Source organism: Molothrus aeneus, chromosome 24, assembly GCF_037042795.1.
Source record: "Molothrus aeneus isolate 106 chromosome 24, BPBGC_Maene_1.0, whole genome shotgun sequence".
NCBI classification, from domain to species: domain Eukaryota; kingdom Metazoa; phylum Chordata; class Aves; order Passeriformes; family Icteridae; genus Molothrus; species Molothrus aeneus.
Window position 1 is genome coordinate 1,772,077 of NC_089669.1, and position 17,825 is coordinate 1,789,901.

A 17,825-nucleotide genomic window follows, 5' to 3' on the forward strand; every position below is an offset into this window, starting at 1 on the left:
TAGCACAGCAGCAGCCTGGACCTTCAGCCAGGCTCTGTGCTCTCCTGACATTCCTGTGGATGATGATTCCTGTGCTGTCCTCTTTAAATGCACCAAAGGCAGAAGCTCTCCAGCAGCACACAGTTCCCAGCTTCTACTCTGTGAACTTTCACAGGCCTGGTGACACTTGATTTTCTCCACCTCTCATCCTTCCAAGCTCTAAACAGTGTTCTAGGTTCAAATTCACTCAAAATGAAGACCATTGCTGGAGGAGTTCTGCTTGCTCTGTGGGCTTTGTGACCAGGAGCAGCACCACCAAGTAAAGCTTTCTTCCAATTCAGCTTTTAGTTCTTCAGCCGTGTTGTTTGCATGTATAAATGTTCATTGCTAGCAAAGCCCAAAAATAAGATGCTGTGAATAATGAGGATGCTCTTTAAGGTGTACTTAATCCACAGCAGAGGACTTTGAAAGACTTTTTAAAGGGTAACTCATCTCTTCCTCTCTTCCCCCTCCCAGAGCTGCAGATCAAACTCATGGAGCCAACGTGGCGCCTCGTCCTTGATCTGCACTTCCCTTCCGGAGACAAGCAGTAAACAGCTGGAACTGAAGTTTAATTTGACAGTGCAGACTCTTACTCAGCTCCAAACCCAGAAGGTTTCTGCAGATAGTGAAAGGCAGCACTCAAGCACCTCCAAACAATCAGCTCCTTTGCCTGTTTGTACCAACGCTTTTCCGTGATGAAAGTGAAGTTTCTTGTTTACGCTCATCTGCTTTGACTGATAGCCCCAGCTTGGCAAGGAATAAAACGACTACTTTGGAAAACTGGAGTTTGGCCCAACCCCAGAATACTCAATGACTAAGTGTCCTGGCTCCAATGGGAGAGCAGGGCTAGAGGGTGGCAGATTGGGATGCTGCAGCAGAATGTTTACAGCATTCCTGGAGCATGTGCGCACCTGCCTGGCCCAGGGAGAGGTGATAAAAGATGGGCAAGAGTCAGAAAAGCAGAACAGGCCAGGAGGAACAAGCAAAGTAAAAGGATCAGCCCCAAACTCCTCATCAGTATGTCCAAAAGGTCATTTCCAGGCAGCCACATGCTGCCCGTAAGTTTTGTCACTGAAGCTGGTCACAAATCAAGGTCTCCCCAGCAAGTCATTCTGCCATTTGCCAGCAAGATTCCCTTTAATGGATTGTGCTTCCAAAGCCATTAAAGGCAGGACAACACAGCAGGTGTTTGGTAATTAAACATGGCAAGAAAGCTCAGCAGGAATGGTCAGGGCACGTTTCCCTCCCCGTGTTTATTGTCATAAACAAATTCTGCTTCCCAATTACTCCACGACCTGCTGCCCAGCTCTCCTCTGCCAGAGCCAGGCACAGGACTGGTTACCACCCCCTGCATTTGATCAGTCCACAATGTCACATCCCAGTTTCCCAGCTCAGGCACAGCTCAGAGTTTACTCCCTCTCTGCAGTCAGTTCTACTACAGCAGGCCATGCTCACCCTGTGTCTCATGTGGATTTGACACTCTCCAGAAAACAGAGCTCATTTGTGCCTTGCAGAACTCCAGCAGATCAGCACACTCAAAGAAAGCACCTGCAGAACCAGAACCTGCTCTGACAGCAGAGGTGGCACACACTCCACGAGCTTCACACACAACCCACTGCCTTTGGGAGAGCACAGAAATCCACAGGGATTTGGATTTGCTTTGAAGGTTTTCCTGGGTGTCAGCAGAAGTTGCCAAGGCACACTTGTGGTTTCCCACAGCCATGTCTCCTGGAGAGTCCTTACATCTGAGGTTCACAGCAGGTGAATAAGGTGAGCAACAGGAAGCCCCAGCAGCAACAAAATGAAATGGGAGAGCTTGAGTTCCATCAGAAAAGCAGCTCACACCACTGACCCCTGCAGAAGGCAGCTTTAACACATGCTGGGCCAGATCCTCAGCTGAATTCAAGCCCCTGATCCTTGCTCATGTCAGTGGGACCCACAAGCCTGTGCAGCTCCTCCACAGCTGGGAGCTCAGAGGAAACAGGAACTCGCAGCCCCTCCGTGCTTCAGTCCAACTGAAGATGCCTGTGGTGGGATCATTACTAGAGGGCAATGGTCCACATCACAACGTGGCTCAGAAAAATCTCTCCCTAAGGGAATTCTCAGCCAAGAATAGGAAAGTAAGGCTGAAGGTCAACTCTGAGGTGCCCTGGAAGAACCGGACAAAGGAAGTTCCCATGGTAAGGGACAGCAGCAATGCTGAGTGAGGGAATGCTTCACATCCACAGCCCAACGAGCACAGGAGGTAACAGCACCCTTGGCTCCTCCCAAACTATTAAAACTGATGTTAAACCACTCTTCCATGAAACACCCCAGAGCAAGCCCCATGTACCTCACAGGGAGCACTGTGGCTTGTCTTCTTCTCCACATTCTGCTCCTCCTCTTCATCAGGCGGGGGCTTGGCCGGCGGGGGAGGGCGTTCTCTCTGCAGGTGAGACAGACACTGTCAGCTCATCCCTTCTGCCCCCCAGCCCTATGGCCCCACTGCTGTGGGTGCAGCAAGGACCACTTCAAATTAATCTTGGTGGAGAAGTTCAGCCCTAACAGCCCAGAGCTGGGCAATGGCTGCTGCCTTCTCTCCTCCTCTTCCTCAGGACACTGATCCTGTCCCACTGGTCTCACTTAAACCCAAACCTGCATCTCCACAGCATTACACAGGGCAGGGAGCAACGACCTGATCAGAAGAAAGGGCTTGTGGCTAAGTGAAACTGATGCCAGGGCATCTTTGATAGTGGAAAACCCTAGGGATGGAGAAACTAAGCTGCACTGCTCTCCTCCGGTATCCCAGAATTGCAACTGGGCAGCTGGGGCTGCTCCCGGGGCCACCTCCTGCCCAGCCACAGCTCCATCTAATGGCCAAGGGAGCAGCAGAGCTGCACTGCTCGAACTCCAGCCAGCGACTGGAGCATGTCCCTCTTCCTGCTCTCTTTTCACTGCAGTTCAGCTCTCCTCTTTCCTTACTTGTGATAGAACTGAGCTCATTTCACACCAGACACCATCAGCACAGGACAATGACAAGATCTGATCAGTAACAGGACTGACTGGTACTACACACCTGAGAGATCTGCCCAAAATATCCATCATCCAAAGCTTATGTCTCATTTCTATTCTGCTTGCTCTCAGCACAAGCCAAAGGCTGCACCTCTTTGCACAGAGGGGAACCATGGTTACTGTGCCCCCAGCAGTTTAATTGTTCACTGCTGCTCTGCCTTTTGTCCAAAAACGCCTCCACAGAGCAGGCTTTGGAAAACCAACCAGAACACAGAGCCTGAAGCTGACCCAGCACTGCAGGGCCCGTGTCCCATCTGCCCCATAGCAGCCTTCCTGCTGATTGCTACCAGGGCAGCAGATGCAGCTGACAGAAGGTGAGGAAGACACCTCTGGGGACAGTTCCAGGAGCTCTGTGCTGCTTTGTAAAGCCTGGAGTACCCTCTACAGAGCTCTGCAAGTAATACACAAAAAAAAAACAACCCTTCCATTGCCAACTAGATTCCAAGAGGTTATTACAGATAATTTCCTGAGAGCCTTAGCTGTGCTAAAGCAGTGAGCCATGAGAAGATGCTCCACACAAGTCTGTAGAACTTTTTTCAGGACAAGAAGTCAGCCCTTCTGCAAAATATAATCTCCTGACAGATCAAGATTCACTGGCACCAGTGCACTGCCAGAAAACAGAAGGATGCAACACAAGGTGAAACCAAGAAGTGGCTGCTTTTAGGCAATCCCTGTGAGCAGGAAAGGAGAGATACCTGCTTGCTCTCATCCATGTCAGGGAAGGATTTAAAGATTTCCTCAAGCTTGGGCAGCCTGTTGCAAAACCCAACCCTGCAGGTGAGCCCCCTGTGCCTCTAGGGCAAGCACATACAGCTACATACAGGCCTGACTGCAGCTGCTTTGAGGCCACTGGGCTCAGCTTCCTTGCTCCCGGATTCCCGGTCGGACGATCTCCCGCTGGCCAGGCTGTCCAGGGAGTGGCAGGACGTGGCGTTGTACAGAGCCTCGTAGGGGCTCTCCTCTTCTGGGTTCACATCAAAATCCATGATCAGCTCTGTGACAGCTTTGTCCACATCACCTGCAGGGGGGAAGAGAGAGATGGGATTGGCCCTGGATGTCCTGACTCGGTGCTGGCAGGGAGAGGAATGCTGGTGATGCCCACCCTGAGACGTCCGGCCCGAGGGATCGGTGGCTGCAGCGAGCGGGGCTGGAGCAGATTTCTCCACAGCTTTGGCACTTTTCTTCCCAATGGTGTAATCTGCAAGGGGGTTGGGGGACAGGGTCAGCTCATGTCCATCTGGCTTTCTGTCCCCTTCAGCACATGGCGCTTCCTCCCTCGTGGGTGGAAGGCCAACTGTCAGCTTATTAAGTGTCCAAAAAAAAAACATTATTAAAACTTGCAGCTCAGATCTCAAAATAGAAGCAGGCAGTCTCTTTAATCACAGGCACAAGGGGAGGGATGGTCCTTTGAACTTTCAGAGTCTTTAATCAGAAAGCTGCAAAGCTGCTGCACGGACACAGAGTCACGGAGCAAATTCGTGTTGTAGACACAAACTCCATCACTGAACAGAGTCATAACAAGAGAAACCAATTCCAGCTGCAGCCCCCAACCACAGGCAAAGCCAGAAACATTCAGCTGATGTAACATCCAACAGCAGCTCCCTCCTGGGGAAAACTAACAGCCTTTATCTGCAACACCTTCAGTTTTAAAGCCCATCTTTGTCTTCGCTTTCAGAATAAAGCTCAAACATTTCAGCCTCACAGGCACAGCTTAGTTAAAAGTCTGAGAAGTGCTTTGAACCTGCAAAGCTCCCAAATGCTCAGCATGAATAACACACCCCAGCTCCAAATGCTTCTGATCCTCCCCACAGCTGAGAGGAAATGCAGACAGCGTAATTACAAGGTATGAATTTAGCCAAGATGTCACATTTCATTCCCGAATTTGGACAGACACAATGGACCAAGCTCCTTTATAAAACACAAGTAATCAAGGCCTTTTCTGTAAATCTCATCTGCAAATTCCATGCCCAAGCCTCACAACGAGGCGAGGAGCAGGATGTGAGATCTGTGGACGGCGATTTGCCTACACAGACACGTAAAGGGGAGTTACACCAGAACCATTTCTAAAGCTGTTACTTTGCATTCTGCAAGCAGATTTAGGCTATCCTTAATTTTAATTAACTTCTAAAGTGAGCTAAACAAAGCTCAATTAAGCCCATTTAAACTGTAAAAGTCACGCCACACTCTCTCAGCAAAGGACTAATCCTCCTAAATCCCCCCAAGTCCTCCTCCAAACATTTGGTCTGGGGAAGCTCACCCCAGCGTTTCAGCACTGGATCTTCCAAACCAGCCTGAAACTGATTTCAGCACTCTCCAGGTCTAGAAAAGCACATCCTGTACCTGCCTTGGCAGCATCACCACCCCAAGCTTTCCCCTCCTCCCCAGAGGCAGAGCTGCATTACCCACCTTCAATGAGAGCTGCTATGTGCTGGCTTTTCTGGGAAGGAAGCTCCCTCACAATGTCCAGAGCAGTCAGGCCTCTGTTATCCTTTATGTTCACATCAATACCTGTGGCCACAGGGGTACAGAGGGCAAAAGCAAGAATATTGTCTAACTATGTGCAGGTTTGTGTATTTCATCAAGTCACATTTGTGATCAGCACTGGGGGGAGCTAAAAGGCACTCTAGAGACAAATCTAAAGCCAAACTCCAAGAGCCAATCTCTCCTACATCCTGCTCCAAGGAGCTCTGACAGCTGGATGGAGAAACCTGCTGCACTAGACAGGGATTTCCTCAAGCTCTGGGTGAAGGGATCACCACATTAGTGCTTCAAAGGGGGAACATTCTCTCACCTGCAGCCAGCAATATTTGTACCACATCTGTCTTGCCAAACAAAGCAGCTTCGTGCAAAGCACTGCCTTTCTCAGTCTGCAAATTAAATGGAAACATAGCATGAAGCCAGACAGCAGGGAATGGTGAGGGAGGCATGGCTTAGAGGGTTACAGAAGCAATAAATACACGGCCTTGTACACGAGGTGTGGGCAGCACTACCTATGGCTGAGGACTATCAATGTTATTACAATGCTGAGGATGTGGGATGGAAAAATGGGGATGGTTCCATCAGAGAGAGACCAAGAAAGGGCCTTCTACAGCTCGGCAAGAGGTCATGTCCTGGCAAGGAAAAACAAGACCCACATACAAGCCATTGCTGTGAAAACAGCACATTCACAAGTGGCTTGATAGGAAGAGACACGTTTGCCTATCAAGAGCTCACAGCACTGCAGGGCAGAACAGCTTTGGCCACAGGGTGTTTGTGTCCCTCACTGTGTCTGTGTCTCAGGCGTGAGGCATGCACAGCACCCGAGCCCCTCTGGGCAGCCTCCCCCAGCACCCCAGAGCTGCACACACAGCCCAGCAGAACACAAAGCTCCCCTCAGCTTCTGCAGGGAGGGTTGGTGGAGCTCTCCAATCCCCAGCCAGCAGCCTGGCCCCCACTCAGACATACCAGATTGTCACAGACATCTTTTATGAAAAATCCTTTCCTTAGGATTTTTTCTCCTGAGAAGCTGAGAGGCCTCAGGAACAAAATGTAACCAGTGGTTATCTGCTGCTGTGGAATGCAACAGGTGGATCTGGGATTGGGCTCATGTGGTTGTTTCTAATTAATGGCCAATCACAGTCCAGCTGTCCAGACTGTCTCAGTCAGTCACAAGCCTTTGTGATCATTCTTTTTCTATTCTCAGCTGGCCTTCTGATGAAATCCTTTCTTCTATTCTTTTAGTATAGTTTTAATATAATATATATCATAAAATAATAAACACGGAGTCAACATCCTCGTCTCTTCCCTCATCCTGAGGCCCCTGTGAACACCCCCACACCAGATACCTGGTAGTTGCTGTCCATGCCAGCATCCAGGAGCACGTGCACCACTGCCTTGTGCCCGTTCCTGGCTGCCAGGTGCAGTGGAGTGTGTTTCTTGGTGTTGCAGCTCAGCAGGTTGGGGTGGGCGTTCAGGAGCATCTTGACCACTTCCAGCCTCCCGTAGAGCGCGGCCAGGTCCAGGGGGGTCTCGAATTTGTTGTTGCGCATGGTGGGGTCGGTGAGCTCCTCCAGCAGCACCTTCACCACCTCGGTGTGGCCGTGCTGGGCCGCGCAGTGCAGCGCCGTCTCGTTGTCGTTGTTCTGCAGGGCACAAGCGGCAGCACGTCAGGGCCGGGGCAGCGCCTTGCTCCAACGTTTAAATCCAAAAATGAGACAAAAAAAAAAAAAAAAAAAAAGCAGTGGGGAAGCAGAGAGCCCAGTCTGAACCAGCCTGAGCTTTGTTTCACCATCTCCCTGGGTGTTTAGTGTCCCCTGACAAGCTCATTGCCACAGCCTCAGGGATGTCCAAACAACGCACTTCAGCTGTGGGAAAGAGGGACTAGAGATGGCCCAGCCTGCTTTCCAAGCACCAGGGGCAGAATCCTAAAGTTTAAGGGATGTTCAGCTGTATCCAGGTTCCCATTAATGCTGCTGGCACCTGGGAAAGGCAGTCTGGTGTCTTGGCAGCATCCCACACTTCAGGGTGCCACAAAAATAAAAGGCAGGCAACCTGTTGTTGAATTCTACTATTTGCTGGAGCTTCATTATCATCATAATTTTAGATTTAAACTTCAATTGTTTCAAATCCTACTTATCCTGGTTATAACAGTCATTCCACCTCTGCAATTCTGGCTGTTTAGAGACAGGGTGCACCCAGCCCCATGCAGTTTGTGAACCAGAGAACTGTGCAATTCCACCACTGCAGGAACAAGCCAGGGCTCAGGTCAGCTGAGGGAAGCAATGTCTCAGTGACAAGGGAGCACCCCCAGCTGGAAGCCAGACCCAAACCAAAGCATGCAGCAGCAGCCAGGCCAAGAACCAGCAATGCAAAGCCCAAAAATGAGCAGTCCAACACCCCACATGTGTAGGTGCAAAATAGGAACATGCCCAGATCTAACAGAGACTTTTTTCAAATTAAGTTCCTCTCAAGTTTCTGTGTGCCATCCACAAAGGGATTCTGGTTTAAGCACTTTAAAAACAACTATCTGACAATATAACCCTCAAAAAATTTTAATACAAACAGTTATAGACTTCAGCTGAAAGAATCGTGGTTGAGTTTGTCATTTACCAACACTTCCAATAAAATAAACAGAATGTTCTTGTCCTGCTGGAGGCAGCAGCTCCACTGCAGAAGGGAATTTGATCCCTGCCTGCTGTGAGAGCACACACATGCCTCGGGACACTGCTCAGTATTTTGCACCATGTCACAAACTCGTGGGGCTGCACGAGCACTCGGATCCTGCTGAGGTGTTCAGTCACCCTCAGGAGTCCTGTCCATCCCCCAGGTGTTTGTGTCTGGCTTTTGCATCGCTTCTCAGCCACAGGCAAAGCAGGAAAGGGAGCAGGAGCTGGGAGAGGCTCTGGCAGCTGCAGCTTGCAGGGCAGTGAAGGGAAGGAGCAGAATCAGGCACGTGCAGGGGGAGGGGGCACACGGGGCAAAGCATCACTGCCAGCACAGAAGGTCCAAGTCAAACAGGCTCCATCCTGGGGGGAGGCACAGACACGTGGACAGAGGGTACTGCAGGATACAGAAATCTGCACAAAAAATTTACAAAGGGAGTGAGAGGGGACAGAGTAGGGAACATCAGAGCTCGCACCTGCCGGTCAGCTCACACTGCTGCTCTCGGGCATTTACAGGGTTGGCAAATCCCATTATCCCCCTTTGATGGGGTGGGAGTGCAGGGATCAGGGAGCCCACGACAGCTGGGCCAGGCTCTCAGCCTGCCCTGTGGCATGAGGGATCCTCTCTGCCAGGCTTTGTGGAAAGACTGGATCAGCCCAGCCCCTCTGAGCAGTGGGTCCCTGCCCCAGAGCTGTGGGGGCACACGCTGCTCGTGCCAGCCCTGGCTGCTGGGCATTTCCCTGGCCAGGACTGCCCCCCTCTCCTTTCTCCCTAGCACAGGGTACATATGCCTCAGGGGAATTTGAAGCATGCAGCAGTTCCAAGCATCTGCCTGAGGGCTTAGAAATGGGAACACAACATCGTTTAAAAACATAATTGTTGGAGACTTCCCTCATCTTCCCTGCAATTCCGTCCAATTTTCCCTAAGCAGATTGGGGCTCCAGTGCTCAAGGCAAAATCCCCAGACCTTCCTCCTGCAGCAGAGATCACCAGGCAATAAACTCCCTTGAATCATCACAGCAAGTCTCTCCCAATTCCAGACTGTGCAGTGGAAACTCCCACTATTGCCTGAGTCTTTATTGCCTCCATTTTGGGAGAGTTTTAAGCAGCCAAAAATACTCCAGTTCTTCCAGGCAAGGGAGTTTGCTCCCTTCCGGCATCACCTCTCCAGGCACAAACCAGAGCAGCGAGCAGGAGTGGTCAGACCTACAGATGTATCAGAGATGGAAAAGGAAAATTCCATTCCAGCTGCCAGAAGGCACATGGCTTCAAATTTCAGAACTACTTAGAAAAATAAAGCACTCAGGAGGGCCGAGGGGCTGCATTCCTGCAGGAATCCTTGCATCCCCCAGCTCTCAGCTGGAAGAGAGGAGCTGTGAGCACAAACAGGACACGAGCAGGGATGGCTCTACTTTCTTATGGGCTCCAGCACAGGTTGCAAGCCCTGCTGATGTGATAGCACTCACCACACACAGCCCTGCTGCTCCTCATCCTGTGCTCAGGTGGAGAATCCACAGCCCCTTCGAGTGCTGTGTCTGTTCTGCACCCCCTGCTCCCAACACACAGCTCTGACTGGGCACAGGGAGACCTGGTTTGAATAAGGGAAAGTTCTCTGACCTGCAAAGATCTGAAGGGTTGAATAAACTGCCAGTACTGAATATTCCCTCTTTACATTCCTTCTTCATTCAACATCCCAACACTGGAGTGTCTAAGATTTCACTTGGTTATTGACAATGTTTTAGGAAGCTCCTTTCAGGCAAGTGAACTGCTCAACTATGATGTTTCCACAGAATACATAAAGGGATAAAATTCCTATCTGGATTTTTGCAAAAATCCCCAATTTGGATGAGCTTTACAAGAACACTTTGTGCTCAGAGAGTGGGCACCAGTGACCCTGAAACAGGGCTCTGAAAACCACACCTAACTCCCAGCAAGCACAGGAGCTCTGGCTGTGTGTTCCTAAGGTCCTGCAGACCAAGGAGAGGGAAACTCTGACAGACAGAAATCTGCCATGGATGGCTGGATCCAAAATAACTGGCTGGAAGCAGCTGTGGCATGGTGGCTCATGGCAGAGGTGTCTCAGGACAGAGCAACAGATTGTTTGCCACCCCTGGCTTGTAGCTTCACTAGAAATAAAACTGGAAAATGATGTCTGAGAAACCACCACCAGAAATTTGATCTTCAACATCCCAATATTGGATAGGAAGCTTCTTCAACACCTCAGACTCTGCATAAGCTGATGTTGTGTCTTTTGTAGCTCAAAATAACTGAAAAGAAGAGAGGAGCAAAACAGGCCAGAAAACAGGAACAGGAGACCAGGGCTGAAGGGTCAAACAACACCACAGACTGAACATCAAAAGAGAGACTGATGTAATAAGCAGGACATGGAGGACTTGGGAAGGGAGGCAGGAACATCACTGCCCTCCCTTCTCCCCACCACCACCACAGGGATTAACTGTCCATTCAAACAACACACAGAGCATTATGCATTTGGTAGGAGAAAAGGCATCAAAATTCACTCCAAACAGCCCACAGAGAAAATGCAACCATGGTTAAGCAGGGGGAAAAAAATTCCTTCTCTTTGCATTTATCAGCAACACCAGCACATGAAACAAAACCTAGAACATTAAATTGAGGTAACATTACCTTTGGGAAGTCATCCAGCCCAATCAAGCAAACTGACCATCACTGCGAGTCCTACAAGGCTAAGCAAGGAAGGAGCCCCCAGGAAAGTAAGGAAAAGCTTTCCTTTAATTATGTTTCTATGACTGCTTTGAAGAGAGAAACCCACAGTAAATCAATGGTCCCATTTTCCTTTTCCCCAAGCAGCTGCAAAGTGAACAGGTATTATTGCACCTGGAAGCACGCGAGTGCAGCCTGGAGTGATGATGCAGTGAAATGCTGACAGCAAAGTACACACCTTGGCATTGATATATGGGTCAAAGGGGCCGTACTTTTTGAGTTCTTTGATCTCAAGAGCATTCTACAAAAAGGAAGAGGAAAAAGAAAAAAAAATGTGATAATGAAATGGGTGAGATACAGCAACAAAGCAATGGGTGACTCCAAGGGGTGGAATGGCAGGACACAGCATCTTGTTCCAGTCAGAGCCATGGCCAGCAGAAGCCATTCCAGCTGGGATTGTTGTAACCTGGACCAGGCTCCAAGCACAGGCTCCTCAGCTGACTTCTCTCATTTAACAGGGTTCCTACTAAACAGACATTAATGAAACATTACCTGCAAGGATCATACTAAGCTCTGGATTTTTGCAAAGATCACCCCTCTAGCTGCCCTACTCAGAGCAGAACATTTACACTATGGGCTCTCGCTCAGTTCTTGTCAGATTGATTGTAAGGGTTACCTGCACTCAAGCCCATGTAATCAGACTGAGTGCCTGCAGCTGTGCCTGGAGACATGATTAACCACAGCCCCAAACTGCAGAACTGTCACCAGAGACATCAGAACACGCATTCCTCGTTATTCCTGCTCAGTGCAGGAATGATAGAGAGCTGCACTACAACCAGATTTTTCATTCCATGATGTTTTAGCAGCAGTTATCCCTGGGGCAGCCTGGTGCATCGATTTCCCATCCTGGGAAACTCCAGTGTGGCACTTGGGTCCCCAAAAGGAGGACTGGGACTCCTAAACCTGCCTCTGAAAGGAGTTTGCTCCCCAGCTTCTGAAAAACTACCATGGAGCAAATCAGCAGAAGGGACTCCACAGCTGCTCACCCTGACTGTGAGCTGAACTCAGGCCGGGGTGTCTGACCCACCTGGGAATTACCTCTGGAATCAATGTCCAGGTTTAGCCTGCTGGCACCAAGGCAGGCACACCTATTTTGATTTACTCCTTTCCTCCTGAAAGAACACCTGAGTGGTTTAGGAGCTGATTCCCAGGGTCAGCAGATGTGCCTTAGGGACAGGACAATCACAACCCACTGCAGCTTTAGCCACTGGTCTGGGCCTGTCATTCTGTGCTAGGGAGGGGCAGCTCAGTGTCAGCACTCAGCTGGCTCGTTCATGAAACCAGTTCCTGTAAACAAAACTCTGCAACAACAGGAATATTTGGGCCTTCCAGCAGTGGCATTTCAGAAGTTCCCTGGGATTTAAGATACCTCTGATGTCCATGGGCAGTTCCACAGGAGCCAGCCCTCTGCAGTGGACACAGCTGCCTCGTACCCCTCACTCCCTCTGCACCCCAGGCCAAAACTGTCAGCTTGACAAAAGGAACAAATCCAAGAGGCTTTTTTTTCTTGCCTGATTGCAAAAATAATTCTTTAATATTAAGCTAGGGATTTATCTGGGGGCAAGTAGTGTTAAAATTATCTTAGAACTTACAAATTAGTGAACTGGAGCAAGTGCCAGAGACAAGCCAGGAAAGCAGCTAAGAGAGCACGGCCAAAGAGACTGAACAAAGCTGCTTGGATTAGTTCCCAAAGGAGGGAGCCAATGGATCCTCTGCAGAACTAGAAACCTGCTCAGCTATCCAGCAGCTGAAAGGAAAACTGTGGGTTAGTTTTAGAAGCCCAGAAGCAGGAGATCACTTCCTAAGTGTTGAGCAGTTCTCACAATTATGTGTCTGTCTATGAAACTTAAATACTTTTTCATCCTACCACTAACTCAGAACTGAATGTATTGCTTTAGGCAGTGCCCCTCTTATCCCACCAGCAAGTAGGACCTTACAACCATTGCTACTGGTTTGGGAAAGGTCAGGAGTCAGCTTCAGGATCTCTCTCCATGCCAGGGAAGTGATTCAATGATACATTAGAGAAAATCAGGCAGACCTGCTCATTCACTTTGGTGTGCGAAGGGCCCTGGTGGATGAGGAGCTTCACAATGTCAGCATCTCCCTTCCAGGCTGCCAGGTGCAGGGGGTAACAGCCCTTACAATCTGCCACGTTGGTGAGAGCATCGTTCCTCAGCAGAACCTCCACAACATCTCTGCAAGAGACAGGAGCTTCAGTGAGACATTCAGTCCTTGTTTCACAGCCCCCCTTCTGCAGCAAGGACTGAACAAGAAGTTAATCTGAACAGGAGTGCTTCAGAGAGCCTCTTGAAATGTGATTTTTAAGTGTTCCTATTAAATGCTGCCAAAGGAAATGGAAAAAAGGAAATAAATAATGCTGAGATGAGCTCAGGGAGGATCCACATTAACTCCACACGAATGGAGCTGAACAAGGGCTGAAGTCAGCCACAAGCCTCTGCTGCACAGTGAACTGCACCAGCACAACGAGGGTGAACAGAGATTTTAACTCTATTTGATTTCTCAATATCTCAGGCAGCAATGAGAAACACGAGATCTACCACACTAAAATTACCTAAAAATGTGATACGCACACGAGGCAACTGTAAAGTGGTGCAGGCCCAGACCACCCTGGACACCAGGAAGACTGCAGGGACTGTCACCAGGGGAGCTCCTTTCACACCGTGTTACAGCTCATCCAAATTGCTTAGACATAAAAGGGGTTGAAAACCGCAGGGTTTGGAGATGTAACATCAGCCAGCAGTCGAAGCACTGACATTCTCCACTTCCCCTGAAGATGGAGTAGTGCTGCACCAGTGCCTCAGCTGGTGAATGAACCACACAAGGGAAGCACAAAGCATCCACCCCCTGTGACCCCAGGCTTGGGACAGGACTCACTTGTGGCCGTTCAGGGCAGCGTGGTGCAGCGGGGTGTACCCAGTGCTGTCAACACAGTTCACGTTTGGCCCCCTCCAGATGCTGCAAGATAAAAAACAGGGAACACTTAGGCAAACACCAAACAGGGGCAGGGCAAGGGCAGGGCTGGCACAGCTCTCACACCAAGGTGGGTGACAGCTGTGATCAGGGGCAGCACACAGAGCAGAGGGGTCAGCACATGGAATCACTGCTGTGCTTCACCTCAGTCCTGCTCTCCAATCAGAGCTCCACTGCTCACATCCTTCAGCCAGGCACAGCCTTGCCAAAAAGCATCTTCAGAGTGTGGCTATTAGACTGAACCACAAGAGACAGCAAACCATCGACCCACTGCTAATTCACACCCCACAGAAGAATTCTGGTGGCTCTGGGAAATTGTCCTTTTCCACAGCAAGAAGGACAATTTCCCAGATGGGTGGGTGTAAGTCAAAGACTGTGGGATGCAGAGTCTGCTCTTGGTCACCATTGTGATTCCACAGTGACTTCTCACTGTCCCAAAATCACTTCCATCTGTCAGCTGTTGGCAGTCTACACCAAAGAGTAGGTGGTCTCTTCTGAGAGCATTAACTTCCCTCCCCTGCTCAAAAGTCAAGTAGCACAGATTGAAGTATTAACCCTGGCAAGGATTACTCCTCCCCAGCCCCTGCAGGGTGTCCTGTTCACATCAGCACAGAATGGCACAAGTAAGAGGCCAGTGCTGCTCCTGAGCTTGCTGTGGAAGGAGTCTGGTGACTGCTGTCCCTCACCAGGGCCACCACCCTACCCCAAAAACAGGCATGAAACTCAAACCAGTACATTCTTACAAGCAAACTGGAACTGCTCAGCTCTCCAGTACAACCCATCATCTGTGTGTGCTGGCCTGTTTTACACACCATCCTTTTAGGAATTAGGGGCTTATTACAAGCCCTGAAAATCCCACTTATGCTAACATGGTGCATTTTCCTGCTTTGTTTTCTTTGGGGGTAAAACCTCACAGCACCCTCTGATCCCCAGCTGAAATGGTTTAAAGTCAGCCAGCTGTGGCTCTGTTTGAAGCTGGCCTTCTCTGAGGAATCCATTTCCTCCCCAGTATGAAATCACAACGGTTCCCATGGCCCAGAGGCTTTCTAAAACAGCAGCCATCACTGGGGGGCTGCTAGTCAGGAGCACCTCGGTGCCACCCAGCAGGAAAGGCACCAAACCAAGGGGAATCTCCTGCACACTGAGTGAACTCCATCAGGGAAGGAAGCAGCAGGCTCACTCTGGAGCATGTTTCAGTGGGAAATGGAAAGTCTGTCCCTGTCCCTTCCAAGTGACTCCTGATCTGCAGAGCATTATAAAAGGCTTTGCAGTCTAGAGAGGAACCTGAGCTCTGCTAGAGGAGAGGCAGCTAAGGGGAAACTTTATCCAAGAGGACAGGCAAGTGAGCCACAAAATCCAATTTGCAAAGGATGAGAGGCTTATCCTGAGGCATCCTGCATGCCACACACCATCCTGTGCTCCAGGAGGATACACACATGCAGATCTATACACACGTGCAGGGCACCTCCAGCACTGACAACGCTGTTCACAGGATGATGGCTTAAACCACATGCAGAAGGGCAGTGAGACACCAAAAACCCCCACTCAGGGTGTGTGGGAGTGCCCTGCCCCATCCAGCCTGCAGTCCTGGAGCATGAAGGGACCGAGCAGCACTCAGCTCTGGTTTGTTCCTGGCAGTGGGCTCCTGCAGTGTGGTTGCCCAAATAATTTATTGCTGGATTTAACATGGCAATTAATGGTTGGAACTAGTGCCAGAAAGCCTTGTGTGCAGTCTAGAGCAGTTCTAACACTGCACCTGTGCTGCCTTTGCTTGGGCTGGAACCTGGGCAGTGCCAGCGTCCCGTGGTTTTACACATTAAACCGAGCTGTGCTTGGAAGCTGAGCTCAAAGTGCTTGAGGGTGAACACATGAAAAACCAGCAGCAATTAACACAAATGTTTCTTTCAGCTGAAGTTATGAAATGAGGAAAACCAGGGTCAGTGGTGCAGTGGGCAGGGCTGGGGACCAGAGCCTGGGGCATCTGTCCCCATTGGAGCGTGGTGTCCCCATGATAAAACATTTCCTTAGAAATCTCCAGGTCAATGCTTCACAGTAAAATGCAAAGTTTGTTTAAGGAGCTCAGAGGGGGAGAAAAGCTGGAGCCCAGGAGGGAGCTGGCCCAGCAGTGAGCGCTGGGTGCTGCAGAAACCAACTGCCAGGATCTAAAGATATTTAAAAAAAAAACATCTGCTGTGTCCTCTCCTCCCCTTTGCCTTTTTATTCCTGCAAATAAAGAAAGCCTTTATCAAAGAAAGGTCAAATCACCCATAAGATCAGACTGGAAGGATCCAAAAGGAGAACTATTTATATTTAAATGTGGAGACTGCAGCAAAGTACATCACTCCCTTCCATCCTCTTCCTCTTCAGCTCTGCCAGAAAGGCCATACAGTTCTCCTGAGGTATGGAAAGAGGGTGCTGAGAAAAGCAGAACACAAAGCCCAGAACTCTCTGTGCCTTTGGGCTGTTTCTGATTTCTAAACAGAAGCCCCAATTGCAGCACAGGCAGGAAAATGCTGTAAATACAGGTCCCCAGTAAAAGTCTGGAGCCAATTTGACCACTGCTGCTTTTTAACTGCTTTTCTCCCTCAATTGCCCCAAAACCCCTTCACATCAAAGAGGGGGGTTACTTTTACCCTGTGGTCTCTGTTCTCAAAGCATTACCCAGGTCTCACCTGCCCTTTGCTGCACCAGGGCAGCATCTGAAGATGTTCCTGATGACATCTGCTTAAGACAACTAAGACTGAACATTGAGGACATCAGGAAAGGTCTGAAAACAGCAAAATCTGCTCCATTTAAACTACTTATTGTGCTCAGTTTTTTCTTGCTCTATGATTCAGCAAGGCCTTAAATAAAACTTCCTGCTTGTGAAAACTGCTGAATAAAGCACATGCTTTAGGTCACAGTAAAACCCCAAAGTACCTTTAAACAGGACCACATTTGTCCTCTTCCTTTTCCATTTCTTTCTTCCCAACTGCAGTAGTAACTTTTCTCCCAAAACCTCCCCAGGCAAGGAGCTAAAGCAGGGCCAAGCCTAGAGAACAACGTGGTGTTTTCAGCTCCAATGATGAACCTTTGGGGCTGGTTTCTGGTCTCACTAACATGGGTCAAGGAAGCACCAGGAGAGCTCAGAGTGCTTGTGCAGAGCAGAGCCTGTTGGACCCCCTGTATTTACACACTCAAAACCAAAAAGCAAGATGAAACATGAGCAAACTGGAGTGGCTTGGCCCAAAGGCACCAGGAAGTTTAAAGCACTGGCCCCAGATGTTTGTGTACTTCACTCAAAGCCTTGGAGACAGAGTGTCAGGAGGGCAGTGAGGGCTGGAGGAGGATTCCCTGGAGTCCATTGCCCAGAGGCCTCCACAGCAGGTCAGTCACATATCCCAGCCATCCCCATCCACACAAGCACTGGATTCCTGCGACCCTCCTTGGTATTTCCTGCTTACAGAGGAAACACAAACAACCCAGAGCCTTTGGGCAAGGCCTCAGGGTTTGGAAGCTGCTTATGTTTTTCTGAAGTGTGAGGAAGGCACTGCTGCAGCCACCCTGCCAGCAGGCAGGGCTTGGCATGGTGGGACTCCAACAGAGCAGGGACCCTGCTTGTTAAGCACCCCAACCACCAGATAATACAACAGCTTTTATAAACAATGGCTGATGCAAGGCTGGAGGAGATTAAAGTAATGTATTGCTGGGGTAAGGGACTCTCAGCCCACCCTGGCAGGTTTTGAGAAAGCCCAAGGAGAACAGCTGGGCAGACTCCAGCTGCTGGAGTGGCTGCAGAGGAGGCCAAACCACGAGCTTCTGCACTCTCAACTTCTTGGGCCAGATTTTAATTTGCTATAAGAAAAGTGGGTAGATTTTCCTCAAAGTCAAAGGGGCAT

The 17,825-nt window shown here is 49.7% G+C and overlaps 1 protein-coding gene across 2 annotated transcripts in view; it reads right to left on the reverse strand.

Annotated features, from left to right (window-relative positions):
* Positions 1 to 17,825, reverse strand: part of ANKS1A (ankyrin repeat and sterile alpha motif domain containing 1A) — a 73,938-nt gene that overhangs the window by 44,052 nt on the left and 12,061 nt on the right. For both annotated transcript variants that reach the window (XM_066565042.1, XM_066565041.1), the window contains exons 2-9: positions 13,852 to 13,932; positions 12,995 to 13,151; positions 6,897 to 7,193; positions 5,864 to 5,939; positions 5,479 to 5,580; positions 4,175 to 4,270; positions 3,894 to 4,090; positions 2,354 to 2,446 (exon numbers count right to left, since the gene is read on the reverse strand). In XM_066565042.1, coding sequence (XP_066421139.1) covers positions 2,354 to 2,446; positions 3,894 to 4,090; positions 4,175 to 4,270; positions 5,479 to 5,580; positions 5,864 to 5,939; positions 6,897 to 7,193; positions 12,995 to 13,151; positions 13,852 to 13,932 — 1,099 coding nt within the window. The remainder of the gene's footprint in view (positions 1 to 2,353; positions 2,447 to 3,893; positions 4,091 to 4,174; positions 4,271 to 5,478; positions 5,581 to 5,863; positions 5,940 to 6,896; positions 7,194 to 12,994; positions 13,152 to 13,851; positions 13,933 to 17,825) is intronic.